Source organism: Heterodontus francisci, chromosome 4 (genome assembly GCF_036365525.1).
Source record: "Heterodontus francisci isolate sHetFra1 chromosome 4, sHetFra1.hap1, whole genome shotgun sequence".
In the NCBI taxonomy this organism is placed as follows: domain Eukaryota; kingdom Metazoa; phylum Chordata; class Chondrichthyes; order Heterodontiformes; family Heterodontidae; genus Heterodontus; species Heterodontus francisci.
The window spans coordinates 164909908-164929457 of NC_090374.1; the positions used below are offsets into that span (position 1 = coordinate 164909908).

Sequence of the window (19550 nt, forward strand, 5' to 3'; positions counted from 1 at the left end):
TATATTACAAATGGATATGGTATTCCAACATCAATTCCTTGAGGGCACCTCTGTTTATATGCCTCCTGCTCGAAAATATTCTGCAACTACATTTCTTATTTAATAAAATCAAGGTGCAAATTAGTAGCATCCAATCTTACCAGGAATGCAAATAATGGCACAACCCATCAGCCTCCTGTTTAAATAAAGTGTTGTTGCAAAACTCTTCAGCTTTAATCCTTTTAGCATCAGAGAGGCTGTTTTGCCATGATTTGATGTGGTGCATTATTGTAAAGTTTGTGATTCACAGGCAACATAATTTACTGGGGTGGTGTTTTACATCCGTGTAATTTTATATATAAGTAGAGAGCTACATTAAATGCCCAAGTATGAGGAACCAAGTTTTATATTCAGAATATTAAAAGCAGATGGGTGCATTTTCAACTCCATAAGACTGGCTTTTTGATTCACACAAACTGCTTCATAGTAGCAGCCATGTAAAGAGAGGAAAGCTTACAATACTTCACAATTGGGACAGGACTCAAACATTGCAGAATCTCAAAAGAGGGGCAATCCAAGCACTCCAGTTAGCTCAGCGTGTATATCAACTGAATTAACTGCGCCAAACAGATGAAGGAGCTCCGAATTTGTATCAAGTTAACAGAAGTCAGTCAGTCAGTACAGGATCTATAATCATCCTCAGTGAGTGACCATCTATCTGTGTTGGTGAAGCTTGGCTGCTACACTCCTGAGGGCTTCAGTTCACAGCCCTCAGACACCTCACCAATTGGCCATTCTCATGTGATTCTAAACGGACTATTTTGTTGAGGCATGATCGCAGCCAAAACTCACCCAAAGTCTATGCATGCACACTTCCAGAAGGTGTTACTCAACAACCATCAGGAGCAGGAACCATGGATAACATTTAAACCTGCCATACCCAGGGCTTTGGAGCTTAGCTGATACTGCCCATACATACAATCCTACCATTCATTATTAGAAAATTATAAACAATAGAGAGCAGAAGTGTCCAAACAATGACCTGCAGGCTGCATCGGACCCTTGAGCACTGGAAAATCCAGTCAACTGAATTTATATTTGTTCTCTTTGGTTTGTTCTGTTTGATTATCATGGTCCTGGACATTTGGATAGGACCATTCTTAATGCTGCTGCCCCACTGATGGTTAAATCCTAAAACAGGATCAGCTGATGAAAAATATATGCCAATTAATGGGGTAGTCAATCGAAGTAGCCAATGAAGTCAAAGAGCTCAGACAGTCTTGCTGTGTCTAATAAAATTCCATATGATTTTCTCTTTGACTGCTAAATGATTACAGCAGAATTTCCTATTTTAACTCCAAAGATTTGTGTTATTTTTGTAATCTAAGAGCTTACCAGTTACTGCCGCTGTACTGATGAGTATCGTCAGGAACCATGGGGTCCACATGGTCATTGTACGAAGTCCGGTTGCAAAAGTGGAACAAATGTTTTCAGGTGAGGTACAGGAACTGCTCCCACTGGATATTCCTTCAGTACTTTAGGCTCAACATTGACTGGCTGCAGGACTAAAAGAACAAACCTTGATTATTAAAAAAAGTGACAAGATTACATTTAACAAAATTGTAGCTAAATTTTATAGAGGTAAAAATAAAAGTTGATGTTACATTAGAATTTCACAAGTGAAAATGACAACTAGACTGGTCGTTTCTGCTTTTTTTTTTTAAATGCATGATCCCAACAGTAGGAACCTTGGTGATAGCAAACTACATGTCACGTCTTTCACGTGCGCTCACGTGCTTCTCCAATTTTTGCAAAGGCGAATGGAGACAAGGGCAGCTACAAATCTTGAAGCTGCTTAATTTTACAGCTAGTAATCTTAAGAATTCTACTGTACTAAACTGTCCTCTGCTCAAAATTGACAAAAATTATAAACTATATATCTTGGACTGACTTAATTGTTTATAGCATTAACTTTTTTTCTAAACAACATGCAACAGCAAAAACTAGCCACCTACACTTGAGCATCTATCTGCGTGCCCAAAGCCTACAGTGTGTGGTCCCTCATTCAAAACTCTTGCTGATTGGTGCCTGAAAATGTTTTGATCTTGTCACACCAACGTGCTTTGTTGAATGACTATTTTCTTTAATCCACTGACTGGAGATCTGAATTTTTTTTAAGACGACTTGTAAAAAAACAGATAAAAGGATAACTTTTCTGGCCGCTTAAGATGGCCACCTAATTTGTAACACTGTACCCTACATTGTAAGGCTTGTGAGAAGGGAGATAAAATGTCTGCTCAGCTCTCCAGCAAGAACGAAGACCCAGGAACTTTAAGGGGACCAACTGTTCTTTTTAGCAAGAGAGAAATTCTGCTAACTACTACTTTTGAATCACTGAGTGACTGTCATGTGACAAGCTCCTTTATACCCATCTATGGTTTTAAGCTTGTGTTTCTCTGCAGCTGAAAGGAGAAGCTTCTGGACTCTGACACGCGTAGACCCTGAGTGTGGGTCCCTCTCTCCATTCCAGCTTACAAGCTTTGAACTCTGCCTATTGACTGACCACCTTTGCATACTCCGGCTCCAATAGGAAACCCCGTTGGAGGAAATCATCTGCGTCGCTATCTCCAAGTGACTCACCAAACCGGTCATCTACCTCTTCAAACTAAAAGCCTCAGGACCACCAAATTCAGCTGGAAGCGAGCCAGATCACTAAATCCCACAGACTATATACCCCTTTTTTCTATGGACTCTAACTCAATCAATCTACCTTTCCCCACTCTGTAACCTATTTGTGTGTGTGTAAACCTCCAGAGTGTGTGTGTAAGCGTAAGTTGGCAGGCAGTTTATTTTTTTTCATTAGTTTGGCTTAGGTACAATAAGTTAACCTCTTTCTCTGCTAACTCAAGAAAACCTGTCCGATTACTTACTTGCTATGATCATAACAAGAACCAAACACCTACCGAATTGGCCAATACATCCATTTTTAAGAATTAAACCTGTTGCAGTCAAACAAGAGGAAAATGAGGGAAGCCCTTCAAACCCTCCTAAGTTGACTGTAACTAACTTCCTTTCTTTTTGTTAATTCTGATATTAATAAGCGTTGGGTCAATATCTCTTGAAACCTATCGCATGCAGGTATTCACCAGCAGGCTTGCCAATCTAAATGCCTCCCCTTCCCCCGGAGGTTACTTCCCCCACATGAACACAACGGACATAAATATTTGTTGGAAATTCCTTCAAGTCCCTTGACCTCTCCGCTGCCATCTCATGGCTCTAGCCTGTGGCTTTTTAAACACATGCAAATTCACTTTTTAATAAAAAGACAAACATAACTGAAGAAAAAGGTGAAAAATCCCAAAACCTAACAGTGACCTATTCCTCAACATCAAAGGTGGTCTGCCACACATTCACAAGCATAACTTTGCCACATGTGCAAATGTGTAACTCTTCTGATGCATCCAAATCAGCCCCATGGATTAAAAATGGCACAAATTCAGTACACCAGGAACCAGCTCATATTATTTATGAGTTGGTCTGAAATATAAATGGAGTAAAAATATTTCAATTATGTAATTAGAGAGATGCTCAGTAAATCTTTTTATTACTCTTATGCTCAAAACATTTTAAGAGGCAACATTTAGAGCAGGCCAAGAACATCGTCACGAGTGGGCAATAGTCCAGCTCTGCCAATGTCTCTCACTATCAGCTAAGAACAGCTCTTCAACCAATTAGATGCAGTGGATTTTGTCCAGGACGTGTAATAAATTGCAATTATCCTAATGACATAAAAACCTATCACTAATATATTGTTATAATGTCAATACCCTGTCACTTTGGCTCTCAATAGTTCCTTTGAAATGTAAACTAACTTGTAAGGTTAAACTGGTATGGAAAAGTTGGGGTGAAGGACTAACGTGGACAGTTCTTTCAAAGGGCCAACACAGGCACCACACGTCGAGTGGCCTCTTTCTGTCCTTTAAGGTTCTATGATATTCTAACTCATCCCTTGACTCAAAATAAAGAAGCTGCCTTGCATGTCTAACAAACCACCAACTCCTGAGCAAGAAACCATATTACAAGTTGGTCAATACTGAACCTTTCATCTATCACTCTGCTAGCTGCATGGTCAATATGAAAAAATTAGAAGTCACAATTGACCTACAGAGGCTGTATTTCTAAGTTGCAACATAAATCACAACAATTTACATCAAGACTCTCTTGAATGGTGACCTTCTGGGCTGCATTACCACCAGTAGCAGCATCACTGCAATCTGCTCACACCAGAAGCCATTTTCTGTGGTGTGTTTTAAAAAAAAACCTACTCTTCCTAAATGTTTGCAAATCATCAACTTCAGTAAGCAACAGCTCCTCTTTTTTTGCTTTGCTGAATGTCAGTTTCTGTAAATCCTGCTTTAGGAGTTCCAATGCATACAAAATATTTGGAACTTAAACTTCTTTAATGATGAAATAACTTGCCACAAAGATAACAAATTTAGTTTTGAGGATTTGGCCAGTAAACTCAAGGTTGTGAATTCAATTATATTCAAAACAATCCCTCTCTGCTTCTCATATGATCACTGCCATTCTGAGGGCAGGAGGTGGAGGAGAGCACGTCGGACAGCATCTACATTCACAGCACATTAAAACTCAAGAAAGACCTGCCAGATTCATTTTAAAACTGCTGTGGAATGGAGAGCAGGAGGCAGTGAAATAAAAATCACGGCCTATTTCAAAGATTTGCAGTTACTGTTAGAGTCCTTCAAATATCCCAGCTTGTGGGAACATTATGCAACATTTAATTTGGCCAGTTTTAGTAAAAGAAAAATAAAGAATTTGTAACCATATAATGCCTTTCACAACCTCAGGAAATCCCAAACTAACTCACAGCCAATGAGGTACTTTCTGAACTGCAGTCACTGTTATAATGTAGGAAAATGCAACAGCGAAGTTGTGCATAGCAATGTCCTACAAAGAGCAATGAGTTGCATGATCAGATAATCTATTCACAGCAACTCCTGACAACGCAGACGTCATCAGCATGTGCCAACAACTGCCAGCTTGCCAACAGGAATGCGCGCATGCGCGTCCTGATATCACCATGCAATAACGTCCTCATCCCTCAATAGCTGTGATCACCACCTCCATTCCCCTGAACAGTACCCCACTCCATCCCACCAACCCTGCTTCCCCGCTGCCTTCCACCAGCTCCCCGAACAGCTCCAGGCATCACCGCTTCCCCCCTCGGCCTATCACTCCTGGTCTCGCCACTCACCCCCTCGGTCAATCGCTCCCCGCCGCATTGCCTAAAGAAGCAGTGGGGGTGGGGGGCAGGGAACGAGCCACTGAAGCGCAAGGTGGGGTAGAGAGCGGCCGAGGGGTGACGGGGTGATGCGGAAGCGAGTGGCCAAGAGGAGGGAAGCTGCGAGGCCTGGAGTGAGTAGCTGAGGGAAGGCAGCAGCCTAGGGGAGGAAGCAGAGAGGCCGGGAGCGAGTGGCTGAGGGAAGGCAGCAGGGAGCGAGTGGTGAGCAGATGGGCACGGGAGGGAGTGGAATACAGTTCGGGATAGGATGGAAGCAGGGACTGCCGACATGAGGGGATTTTTTTTTGTGGTAAATTGAGCAGCGCCATCTTTATCACTGGCAGCTGCCTGAGTCAGCGCAGGCAGTGACGTTTCAGTGGATGAGTCTGCATTTGTGTATGTGCCAGTACAGCTCCATCTAGTGGTTGCATTGTCACAATTTCTAGTGGTTGAGGGATAAATATTGGCTGGGACACTCGCCAAGAACTCCCTGCTCTTCTTATAATAGTGCTATGGAACCTTGCACAACCACCTGAGGAGGCAGACCAGACCTCAGTTTAACATCTCATTCAAAAGATGGCACCTCTGATAGTGCGGCATTCCCTCCATACTGCACTGCAACATCAGCCTAGATTATTAGAGCCTAGAATTTCCTGGAATGACACTAACGGTGATGTACTCCATAAATTGCATTGTTTTGTTCTTCCGTTGAGAACTTAAGCCAAAACGTCCTGGGCAAGTAATTTGAATATATCGCAGCAAGCATAATGGTAACAAAAAAATCAGGGACCTCAGAGGCAGTCCAGCCAATGGCTGATCCCATTTGCAATGACCTGAGTCACTGAATCTGAATTTCAAATCATTTCACTATATTGAATTTGATCATTTACAGAAAATTGTCCGAGTTCTGGATACACTCAGCTACTGTATTCACTATTGAGGAACATTCTAAAAACAAGATATATCTACATAGCACCTGTAACGTAATAAAACGTCCCAAGGCACTTGACAGGAGCATTATAAAACAAAATATGAGACCGAGCCAAATAAAGAGAAAGAGAAAGAGAGACCCCCACTTCGGGTCTGCTCATGTCAGAGTCCAGTTGCTTCTCCTCTGTTACAGAGGAAACACCAGCTTCACAACTACAGATGGGGAAGGGCTTGCCACATGACCATCACTCAGTGACTCAAACATAGCAGTTAGCAGTAGTTCTCTGCTTGCTGAAAAGAACCGGTAGTTCCTTTAAACTTCCTGGGTCTTGGTTCTTGCTGGGAAATACTCAGACATTTTGTCTCCCTCCTCAGTCATTGCAATGTAAGATACAGTGTTGCAAATTCAGTAGCCAACTTCAGCTGCCAGCAAAAATCATCCTTTTAGCTGATCTTTTATAAATGTCTTTTAAAAAAATATATAAATTCAGATCTCCAGTCAGTGGATTAAAGAAAATTTTCAACAAAGCACATTGGTGTTAACAGAACTATTTTTCAGGTAAATGGTGTACAAGGGAGCCATTAGGCCACGCTTGCAGACAGAACTTCAAGTGCTGTGATAAATTTACATGAGGATTTAAATTCCAGAAATTGCCTATAATACTTAGTTTTTACCAATGTCTCTGCATTGATGGCAACCTGCTTCAAAAAAACAAGGTAAGTCAATAAAAGGCTACAAGCAGGCATAAGTAAACTAAAAGCTCCCTGATTTTCTTGCTTTCCTGCCCCTTCCTTCTAGCCAGTGCCTAAACTCCACATGACGATGAGGTACTCCAACTAGCGCTGCAATAGCTCTGGATGCTAACCTGCTCGTAATTTAATCTCACAAAGTTGAGTACAATGAAATTTCATCTCGAGGAGCAAAAACCCACTGTCATTAATGAAAACAAATCCAAATGCAAAATAATTACACAATGACTGATGTATGATGAGCACAAGGAAGCTTAGAAAGAAGGGTAACAGTAAACAGTGAGGCAATATGGTAACGCAATGAAAAAATAAACAGTACATTGGGATGTGGGCATATATGGCAGAACAACAGAGTCTAAGTCTACAGACATTATGGTAAGGCTTTATAATACACTGGTCAGATCTCACTCGGAATACTGTGTAGTTACATCAAGATTCAAAAGGGGACGTTCATGCATTGGACAGGGTGTAAGCATAGCAATGTGAATGATCTTAAATGTAAAATGATGAGCTGTGAGGAAAGGTTAGAGAAGCTCAAACACGACAGTTAGAGGTAAAGTCAAGGCCAGACCTCAAGGCATTAAAAAGGTGAATCTTGAATATAACCTCAAGGTAAATGAGACTAGAAGACAAATTTAATTAAGTATATTTAAAAAGCAGATTGGAAAACATAAAATTCTTTACTCAAAGGATGATAAACTTGGGAATAATCTTCCAGAGAAGGTTGTAAAATTGAAAACATTAAGAGGTTCAAAATACAGGTGGATGTTGGTCTATCGAGTTAAACACTTGAGAAACAACTTTGAACGGGAGAGAAAAAGGAGACTCTGATGGGATTAATCATTTTTTTCCCTCCCTCTCTCAATTAAGCCCATGAAAATGAAGCTGGGACAAGTAATTTTGTTAATTAGCATCAGCAGCTTCTTCACAAAACAGTAACCTGCCTATCCAATATGCTTTTTAAGCACAAGTAAATTGAAATAGTGTAATTTGCATAACTTATCAATATAAAATCACAGAATTAATGTCAACAGTAACAAAATGTTTGTACAGAGTCCATACTTACTAACAACTTATATTTATATAGCACCTTTAATGTAATAAAATGCCCCAAGGCACTTTACAGGAGAATTATGAAACAAAATATGACACCGAGCCAGTTAAGGACATATTGGGTCAGATGACCAAAAGCTTGGTCAAAGAAGTAGGTTTTAAGGAGTATCTTAGAGGAGGAAAGCGAGGTAGAGAGGCAGAGAGGTGTCGGAATAGTATTCCAGAACTTAGAACCCAGGCAACTGAAAGCACGGCCACTAATGGCAAAGCGATTCAAATCAGGGATGCTCTAGACACCAGAATTAGAGGAGCGCAGATATCTTGGAGGGCTGTGGAGTTGGAGGAGATTAGAGATAGGGAAGGGTGAGGACATGGAGGGATTTGAACATAAGAACGAGAATTTTAAAATCAAGACGGTGCTTGGCCAGAAGCCAACGAAGGTCAGCAAGCACAGGGGTATAGGGGAACGGGACCTGGTGCAAATTAAGACACGGGCAACAGAGTTTTGAATTAACTCAAGTTTACGGAGGGTAGAATGTGGGACATCAGCCAGGAATGTATTGGAATGGTTATGTCTAGAGGTAATGAAGGCATGAATGTCGGTTCCAGCAGCTGAGCCAAAACAGGCAATGTTATGGCAGTCTTAGTGACGGTGCAAATATGAGGTTGGAATCTCATCTTGGGAGCAAGTGTGACACTAAGATTGCGATCAAACCCAGGGAGAGGGATGCAGCCAGTAGCTAGGGAATGGAGTTTAGAGTGGGGACCGAAAATAATTGTTCCAAACTTCCTAATATTTAATTGGAGGAAATTTCTGTTCATCCAGTACTGGATGTCAGATAAGCAGTCTGATAATTTAACAACAATGGACGATTCGAGAGAGGTGGTGGTGAGGTTGAGCTGGGTGTCGTCAACGAAGATGTGAAAAAAAACCCCGTGCTTTCGGATATCATCATCGAGGGGCAGCATGTAGATGAGGTATAGGAGGGGGCCAAGGATAGACCCTTGGGGAACACCAGAGGTAATGGTGCAGGACCAGGAAGAGAAGCCATTACAAGTGATGTGCTGGCTACAATTAGATAGATAAAAATGGAACCAGGTGAGAGCAGTCCCACCCAGCTGGACAACAGTAGAGAGGCATTGAAGGAGGATGGTGTGGTTAACTGTGTCAAGGCTGCAGAAGGATGAGGAGGGAAAATTTACCTTTGTGGCTGTCACACAAAATGTCATTTGGGACATTGATGAGAGCTGATTTTGGTACTGTGGCAGAGGCTGCAACTAGATTGGAGGGATTCGAACATGGAGCTCCAGGAAAGATGGGAATGTATTTGGGAGCTGGAAACATATTCAAGGGCTTTGGAGAGGAAAGGGAGGTCGGAAACTGAATAGCAGTTTGCAAGGGCAGTGGGGTCAAGGGGTTTTTTTTGAGGAGAAAAGTGATGACGGCAGCTTTAAAGGAGATAGGGACAACACTTGAAGAGACCAAACCGTTTACAATATCAGCTAAAATGGGGACCAGGGGACATTAAGTAGACAGCAGCTTAATGGGAACAGGATCAAGGGAACAGGAGGTGGGTGTCATTGGCAAGATGAGGTCAAAGAGGGCATGAGAGGAGATAGGAAACTAGAGAAAGATGTGATTTCAGGGCGAGGGCAAGGGGGAGCTTTACAGGAAGTTTGGCAGGTGGGCTAGTGAAAGGGAGGGACGCAGAGGCAGCTGATCGGATGGTCTCAAAGAAGTCCATGAGGCTCCTCATACTTATTGTTGGAGTTGAGGGTGGAGGGGACAGGGGAGAGGGGTTTAAGACGACAGACTGCAGTAAAGAGGCTGGGGGTTACTTTTGCATTCCAGGATGATTCTGGAACAGCGAGTAGCTTTAGCAGACGAGAGCATGACCCGATAGTGTTTTAAGTGGTCCAGCCACATCTAGCAGTGGATGGCTAAACCAGTTGTCCACAATATCCTTTCAAGTCTGCATCCAAAGGACTTAAGGGAGCAGAGATAAAGGCCATAGGGGAAAAGGCCAGGGTGAGAGAGAGTAATGGTTTTATTGGGGAGGAGGGCATCAAAGGTGGAGATAAGGCTGCGGTTGAGAAAATCAGTAGCTGCTGAAATGTTGTGGAGAAAATAGGCCAGAGAATAGACGGTTGAGATTTTGAAAGTACTATTGTCAGTGTCGTGTCCAGTTCTGGGCGCCACACTTTTAAGAAAGATGTAAAGGCATTAGAGAAAGTGCAGAAACGATTCACAAGAATGGTTCCAAGGATAAGGAACTTCAGTTTCATGGATAGATCAGAGAAGTTGGGGCTGATTTCCTTGGAGAAGAGAAGGTGAAGAGGAGATTTGATAGAGGCATTCAAAATCATGAGGGGTCTAGACAGAGTAGATAGGGAGAAACTGTTCCCACTGGTGAAAGAATAGAGAACGAGAGGGCACAGATTTAAGGTAATTGGCAAAAGAAGCAATGGAAACATGAGGAAAAACCTTTTGATGCAGCGAGTGGTTAGGATCTAGAACACACTGCCTGATAATGTGGTGGAGACAGATTCAATCGAAGCATTTAAGACAGAATTGAATTATCTGAAAAGAATGTGCAGGGCTATAGGGAGAAGGCAGGGGAGTGGGACTAGATAAATTGCTCTTTTGGAAAGCCAGCACAGACATGATGGGTTCAATGGCCTCCTTCTCTGCTATAACAATTCTCGGATTCAGTGAAGGTGAAACTGAAGGTGAGGCAAGTAAACCGACTATAGTAGGATTGCTCTCTTTTAGATTGCAGGTAATACATTAGCAAAATATGAGCGCCATTGTCCTTTACTGCTCATACCTGACACCATTTCAGAGTCTCTTTGGATTAATCCTCAAGACACAAAAATTCACCAGAAAGGCCCCAAACAGATTGGCTGCACAATCAAATGAAAAATTCCAATCTAAAAACAAATGTTATACTCAACAAGCATGGAAATATTCTTGGAACTAGTTAAATCCGTCCTATTGCAAAATGCTTCACCGACAGGGTTCAATTTAGCAGCCAGAAAAAAAAATGTCACAATTAAGATGCACACAAGTTTTGCTCACCACTCTCACAGGTCTTCTTAAAATGAGTAATTACCCGGAAGTGGTCAGACCCATAGGACACGTCCGCAGGATGGAAGACGGTCGCATATCCAAGGACCTTCTGTATGGCGAGGTAGCGGGGCCAGACGACCAGTGGGGCGCCCAAAGCTCCACTGCAAGGATGCTTGCGAGCGTGACATGAAGGCCCTAAATGTCAACTCTCACACCTGGGAGCACTAGCTGGCGAAAGAGGGAAATGGCGACACATCCTGTAGACTGAGGTACACTACTATGACAACCAGTGGCTACAGCGGTATGGCAACAGAAACCAATGCCAAAAACAACAATGCGCATCACTTGGCAGCTTCACATGTGGCACTTGTGGCAGAACCTGCTTCTCAAGGATTGGTCTTCACAACCATCAGCAAAAGTGCACCAAGAGAAGACACCTCACCTAAATGGATTGTTTGCTACATTTCCATCATCTTTCATAGATGGAAGGATGCCAACCAACATCCCGACTGTAGTAGTGAAGACTTCTGCTCCAAAACTAGATGCGCCCCTAGCCAAGGTTTTCCAGTACAGCTACAATGCTGGATTCTACCCGCCAATGTGGAAAATTGCCCCGGTATGTGCTATCCACAGAAAGCAGGACAAATCCAATACAGCCAATTACCCCACCATCAGTCTACTTTTGATCATCAGCAAACTGATGAAAGGTGTCACTGACAGGGCTGTTAAGTGGCACTCACTCAGCAATAACCTGTTCACCAATGCTCATTTTGGGTTCCTCCAGGGCCACTCTGCTCCAGGCCTCATTACAGCCTTGGTCCAAACATGGACAAAAGAGCTGAATTCCAGAGGCGAGGTGAGAGGCAACATTTCACTGAGTGTGGTATCAAGGAGCCTTAGCAAAACTGAAGTCACTAGGATTCAGGAGGAAAACAATCCACTGGTTGAGTCATACCTAGCACAAAGGAAGATGATTGTGGTTGTTGCAGGCCAGTCGCCTCAGCCCAAGGACGTCACTGCAGGAAAAAGGCATGTTACCCGAGCCGAACCCAAAGGGACTCGATGACGTGTCGGATTCGGGTCCGGTTGCACTCCGGGTCCAGCATTCGGGCTCAGGTCGTGCCGGGTCATACACGCTCTGTGAAAGGTAAGTGACTCCACAACTTATTTAATTTTTGGACGAGAAGGGTGGTTTTGTTACAGTTACAGTTGGCACAAGCTGGACCTCATCGTCACAAGGCGAGCCTCCTTAAACAGTGTGCAAGTCACACGCAGCTTCCACAGTGCGGACTGCGACACCGACCACTCCCTGGTGTGCAGCAAGGTTAGAGTCAAATCAAAGAAGCTGCATCACTCCAAGCAGAAGGGCCACCCACGCATCAACACGAGCAGAATTTATCCACAGCTGTTACAAAAATTTCTAAATTCACTTGTAAAAGCCCTTCAAAACACTCCCACAGGGGATGCTGACACCAAGTGGGCCCACATCAGAGACGCCATCTATGACTCAGCAATGACCACCGATGGCAAACGTGTGAAGAGAAATGCAGACTGGTTTCAATCTCATTTTGAAGAGCTGGAACCTGTCATAGCCACTAAGTGCATTGCACTGTTGAACTACAAGAAAGTCCCCAGCGAGTTAACATGCGTAGCACTTAAAGCAGCCAGAAGCACTGCACAAAGAACAGCCAGGCGCTGCACAAATGACTACTGGAAACACCTCTGCAGTCATATTCAGCTGGCCTCTGACACCGGAAACATCAGAGGAATGTATGATGACATGAAGAGAGCTTTTGGGCCAACCATCAAGAAGATTGCCCTCCTCAAATCTAAATCAGGGGACACAACCACTGACCAACGCAAGGAAATGGGCTGCTGGGTTGAGCACTACCTAGAACTGTACTCCAGGGAAAATGTTGTCACTGAGACTGCCCTCAATGCAGCCCAGCCTCTACCAGTCATGGATGAGCTGGACGTACAGCCAACAAAATCGGAACTCAGTGATGCCATTGATTCTCTAGCCAGCGGAAAAGCCCCTGGGAAGGACAGCATTACCCCTGAAATAATCAAGAGTGCCAAGCCTGCTATACTCTCAGCACTACATGAACTGCTATGCCTGTGCTGGGACGAGGGAGCAGTACCCCAGGACATGCGCGATGCCAATATCATCACCCTCTATAAGAACAAAGGTGACCGCGGTGACCGCAACAACTACCGTGGAATCTCCCTGCTCAGCATAGTGGGGAAAGTCTTCGCTCGAGTCGCTTTAAACAGGCTCCAGAAGCTGGCCGAGCGCGTATACCCTGAGGCACAGTGTGGCTTCCGTGCAGAGAGATCGACCATTGACATGCTGTTCTCCCATCGTCAGATACAGGAGAAATGCCGCGAACAACAGATGCCCCTCTACATTGCTTTCATTGATCTCATCAAAGCCTTTGACCTAGTCAGCAGACGTGGTCTCTTCAAACTACCAGCAAAGATCGATGTCCATCAAAGCTACTAAGTATCATCACCTCATTCCATGACAATATGAAAGGCACAATTCAGCATAACGGTGCCTCATCAGACCCCTTTCCTATCCTGCGTGGTATGAAACAGGGCTGTGTTCTCGCACCCACACTGTTTGGGATTTTCTTCTCCCTGCTGCTCTCACATGCGTTCAAGTCTTCAGAAGAAGGAATTTTCCTCCACACAAGATCAGATGGCAGGTTGTTCAACCTTGCCCGTCTAAGAGCGAAGACCAAAGTACAGAATGTCCTCATCAGGGAACTCCTCTTTGCTGACGATGCTGCATTAACATCTCACACTGAAGAGTGTCTGCAGAGTCTCATCGACAGGTTTGTGGCTGCCTGCAACGAATTTGGCCTAACCATCAGCCTCAAGAAAACGAACATCATGGGACAGGACGTCAGAAATGCTCCATCCATCAATATCGGCGACCATGCTCTGGAAGTGGTTCAAGAGTTCACCTACCTAGGCTCAACTATCACCAGTAACCTATCTCTCGATGCATAAATCAACAAGCGCATGGGAAAGGCTTCCACTGCTCTGTCCCGACTGGCCAAGAGAGTGTGGGAAAATGGTGCACTGACACGGAACACAAAAGTCCGAGTGTATCAAGCCTGTGTCCTCAGTACCTTGGTCTATGGCAGCGAGGTCTGGACAACGTATGTCAAAAAGAGCGATGTCTCAATTCATTCCATCTGCGCTGCCTCCGGAGAATCCTTGGCATCAGGTGGCAGGACTGTATCTCCAACACAGAAGTCCTCGAGGCGGCCAACATCCCCAGCTGATACACACTACTGAGTCAGCGGTGCTTGAGATGGCTTGGCCATGTGAGCTGCATGGAAGATGGCAGGATCCCCAAAGACACATTGTACAGCGAGCTCGCCACTGGTATCAGACCCACCGGCCGTCCATGTCTCCGCTTTAAAGACGTCTGCAAATGCAACATGAAGTCCTGTGACATTGATCACAAGTTGTGGGAGTCAGTTGCCAGCGATCGCCAGAGCTGGCGGGCAGCCATAAAGGCGGGGCTAAAGTGTGGCGAGTCGAAGAGACTTAGCAGTTGGCAGGAAAAAAGACAGATGCGCAAGGGGAGAGCCAAATGCAAAACAGCCCTGACAACCAATTTTATCTGCAGCACCTGTGGAAGAGTCTGTCACTCTAGTATTGGCCTTTATAGCTACTCCAGGCGCTGCTCCACAAACCACTGACCACCTCCAGGCATTTACCCATTGTCTCTCGAGACAAGGAGGCCAAAGAAGAAGAAGAAGAAGATTTTAAGCTTGTGCAGATCAGCAACAAAGTGAAAAATGGAAGGTAAATTAACTGATAGTCAGGTCGGGCCCGGAAAAAAATGGAAGGACTCAGGCCGGGTTGGATGTGGTTCTGTTGGGCTCAGGGCTGGTTTTTTTTTGCAGACCCAATCAGGCCTTTAATGCAGAAGTTCCTCAGGGTAATCTCTTCGGCCCAACCATCTTCAGTTGCTTCATCAATGACGTTCTCTCCATCATAAGGCCAGAAGTGGGGTGTTCGCTGATGATTGCACAGTGTTCAGTACCATTCTCAACTCCTCAGACATTAAAATAGTCTGTACCCACATGCACGAAGACCTGGATACCATTCAGGCTTGGGCTGATAAGTGGCAAGTAACATTGCACCACTCAGGTGCCCTGCAATGACCAGCGCCAACAAAAGAGAATCTAACCATCTCCCTTTGACGTCAAATGGCATTAAAACCCCACCAACATTCTGGGGGTTACCACTGACCAGAAACTTAACTGGACCAGCCATATAAATATTGTGGATACAAGAGCAGGTCAGAGGCTAGGAATTATGTGATGAGTAACTCACCTCCTGACTCACCAAAGCCTATCCAGCATCTGCAAGGTACAAGTCAGGAGTGTGATGGAACACTCTCCCCACTTGTCTGGATGAGTCCAGCTGCAACAACATTCAAGAAACTCAACATCAGACAAAGCAGCCCACTTGACTGCCACCCCATCCACCATCTTAAACATTCACTTCCTCCACCACCGACACAGAGTGGCAGGCTTGTGTACCATCTACAAGATGCAGTGCAGCAACTCGCCAAGGCTCCTTCGACAGCACCTTCAAACCCTCAACCTCTACCACCTAGAAGGACAAGGGTAACGGGCGCATGGAAACACCACCACCTGCAAGTTGCCCTCCAAGCCGCACACCATCCTGATTTGGAAATATATTGCTGTTCCTTCACTGTCACTGGGTCAAAATCCCAGAACTCCCTCCCTAACAGCACTGTGGGTGTACCTACACCGCACGGACTGCACCAGTTCAAGAAGGCAGCTCACCACCACCTACTCAATGGCAATTAAGGATGGGCAATAAATGCAGGCCTTGCCCGCAATGCTCAAATCCCATTTAAAAAAAAGGCTGGCAGAAATAAAATATGTGGGTAAATTTGAATACAAATCCCCAAGGTAAAATAATAATGTCCTGAGCAAGTGTACAACCCCATGCCTTGGAACAACTCTATTTTACTTATTTTTAATGATTGACTGAAACTTCCAGCTGTTTTCACAATATCACATTTCCTCATATGAAATCCACAGTTCCTAACAATTTCACAAGGCATTCAATAACATTGCACTACATAGCCAACACACCACATGCTTTAGTTTATCATAAAAACCCAAATGATTCACTCACGTCCTTCAGGGAAGGGAACCTCTCAACCCTACCCAGTCTGGCCTGCATGTTAGCCCAGTTCCATGCTACATGATTGCACCAGGAGCATTAAGAGCCAATGAGGGATAGGCAATAAATACTGGCTTTCCAGCATTACTCACATCCCAGGAATAAATTATAATTTTAAAAGACATTTTGGATATAGTTCAATTTCCCAAGTTAAAAACCTTATTTGGTAATGCTTGGGAAAATACCTGATCACTAAAGATATTTAAGACCTCTGCATCACTGCATCCCACCAAGGATTTACACACTTTTCACAAACTAACTTTCCAATTTTAGCTGCACCTCTGCAAAACATAATTCACCAGTAATTTAGTTTTCCCCAGAACAACTTATGCTGGAGAACCTGAATACACTTAGGCTCCTCATCAGCTGTTCCTTTTGCTCAGTTGGAATCATGCTTGTGTTTCAAGTCACAAGGTTCAGAGTTCAAAACTGACTCCAGGACTTGCATGAGTTGACACTTTAGTGTGGTGCTGAGGGAGTGCTGCACTGTCAAAGAGACTGTCCTTTGATACTTTAAACCAACATCCCATCTCCTTCCGCCTTGGGTTCAGCTAGAAATGCAAAGCCCACTTTCAGGTTTCTGAGAGATATGACATTTTTCTTTCATGTCTACTAGCAGCCAGTTACAGAACAGTATTGAGAGAAGGAATAACTGCATCTACATGATACCTTACATCTCTACAAGGTCAAACACTTCACACACAAAGTATTGCTCCAAAGTCCAATAAATACTATCTGGCAAACACAGCAGGCACTTTGTGCACAGCCAGGTCTCACACAAAGCAATGGCTTGAATGATCAGTTAATCTGCTTTTGGTTTCCATTATTCAGCAAAAGACTCCCGGAGCTTCACTGATTCATGCTATAAGATTCTTAATGTGAACTGGACGACTACAGGCAGATAGGACAAGCTGCTATCTGGGATGGCCTAAGTGGATTCAAAGGTGGAGAAAGCACTATGCTAATTGGAGATATTATGAAACAAAGTAAATTAATAAAACACCTACCAAGAAACCAAAAGAGATCTTTTTCCACAATTGAAGTGGCGAGGTGGATGGAGAGAAAGGAACACCTATAATTTTGTAATGGTCTTTAGCATGATGGATCAGTTAGGAATTAATGCACAGGACTGTTAAAGAGGCGCAAGGCCCAGAGATGTTGGGAATCTGATACTTCAAAACCTGCAACCCTGGTAATGAGACATGTCAGATACAGCTCTTCAGAGATCTTGAAACACATTTTTAGATTTCCCAAAGCATTGCTCTTAGGTAAACAGAAAACTGGAATGCATTTTCTAATGTTTACTGAGCTGCTGCCGCTCATCCCTGTGACACAGCAAATCTACTGAAGCATTGTATCACACAATGGAGTCGCGAATCCATTAGTTTACCTTAACTTCCACTAGGTTGCACTGGTTTATGCAGCGCAATTCAAGAAAAAAAAATCGACAAAACTAATGATGATTGAGAAACTTCAAACGCAAATTACGTCCTGCATAAATCATGTTTCCACAGTCTTTTGCACTAGCTTAAAAACATTGTGCTCGAAGACAGCCCTGCCCACAAAACTGGTCCCGCAGGCAGATCAAAATAATCACTGTTGCAAGTTTCTGTTAATTGCACCCGTTTATGGGCTTTGAGGAGGCTGTTAAAACTAAGGTGGAAGGACACTAATAGGGACCTTTCAAAAGCTTCTTTTTTTTAAGTTACAAAAGAAACTGATTACTGTACACCAATGTAACTAGTATATGGTTCTGTTGTGTTTTTTAGAAGTCATTTTCAGCTACTTAAAAATCAGGTACCTCACAGGGTGTGTTCTAGACACCTACTAAAAATATCGTGTGATAAACACATTTTCAGAGGTATTAATTCAACTACCAAGTTTTCACTCTTAAATATACTGATTATATGAAAATGCAGTTTTTTTTTAAAAAAAGGCTACATTTCTTAAATGCTGCTGGATTGTGCTGGTTCATGGAAGACTTTACACTCGGTGATCTGCAAATGCAATTGAACAGAAACTTGAGCAAAAAGAAACTTAAAACTAGCAGAATTTGCACCTGAAATGCCGAATGCACCCAAAGCGAAATTTGTCACCCTTAAAAACAGAATACAGACCTCAACAATATCCTAGCTGTTAAATTTTGTAATTAGTTGGTAAACACTAAGATCTGAGTAATTATGTTGCTTCATCAACAAAACTACTGATAACAAGATACTTATATTTTTACTCCAATGCCCAAAGTGTTTTTTGGCAATATTTGCTTCAGATGCATGCACATAATTTCTGTGCTTTTTCCAGCTTCCTCTGAAACCATCTTGCTTTTCATTAGTTAAGATGTTAATAGTTAAGATGTTAAGAAAGATGAGCAAGAAATTCTGAGGCTGTGATGGGCACTTCTTGTATGCGTGACGTTATAGAGGCATGACTATGGTTTTCCCATCAATGATCCCAACACACTCAAATCTACCAAGACCAAATAGAAGTATGCCTGTATACATCAACAGAAAGTTTAAAAATGTCAATCTCCCAGCATTAGGAAATTGGCCGTCAAAGAAAGCATTGCTTTTAAATCTATCCAAAATAACCTCACTTCTTCTCATTCACCCCCTCGCCCCCACAGTCCACAGATAGGGTAGGTGTTTGCCCCCTTCATACAAATGACTTCACTCCCAGGATGTGAGATGCGAGACAGACTGACAGCCAGAACTGCTGCCTCAACACACTGCCAGAGAGGACGGAGTGCTCTTCCAAGACTTTAGGAACACCATGTTTTACTCCCTCTTTGTAGGTTAATGACTGGCTGAAATTGGTACAGAATTGTCCTGGGAGGTCTTTCCCATTGTCTAATCTCGAACCACCAGCACCTACAAGTTCCAATCTTGGCCAGTTGACAGACTTTGGATGTTATGTCCAGCATTCATGCAGTATATAAACATTCCTGATGTTTATAGGATTATTAGGTTACGAACCAGTGTACTAATTGTTAAAATTCAGCTATTATAAACTAACTAATCATAAACTAACAGTTAGCTTTATTAGAACCCTTCTTTGTAGTATGGTAAAGTGGAAAAACTTAGGAAATAGAGCACAGTATGGACAAAATATGAAGGCAGAGGGATTCTGGGAGATTATGTCAAGTTTTTAAATGCTTACGTGCAGCAAAAGTGTAAGACCTTGAGAGGAGACAGTGAAAACAGCTTCTGTGCAGATATGTCTCGTAGT

The 19550-nt window shown here is 43.4% G+C and overlaps 1 protein-coding gene across 8 annotated transcripts in view; it reads right to left on the reverse strand.

Annotated features, from left to right (window-relative positions):
- adgrl3.1 (adhesion G protein-coupled receptor L3.1) overlaps positions 1-19550 on the reverse strand; it is a 713955-nt gene that overhangs the window by 473602 nt on the left and 220803 nt on the right. For all 8 annotated transcript variants that reach the window (XM_068030477.1, XM_068030472.1, XM_068030479.1 and 5 more), the window contains one exon: positions 1375-1544. In XM_068030477.1, the coding sequence (XP_067886578.1) occupies positions 1375-1432 (58 nt within the window). In that variant the 5' untranslated portion in view covers positions 1433-1544. The remainder of the gene's footprint in view (positions 1-1374; positions 1545-19550) is intronic.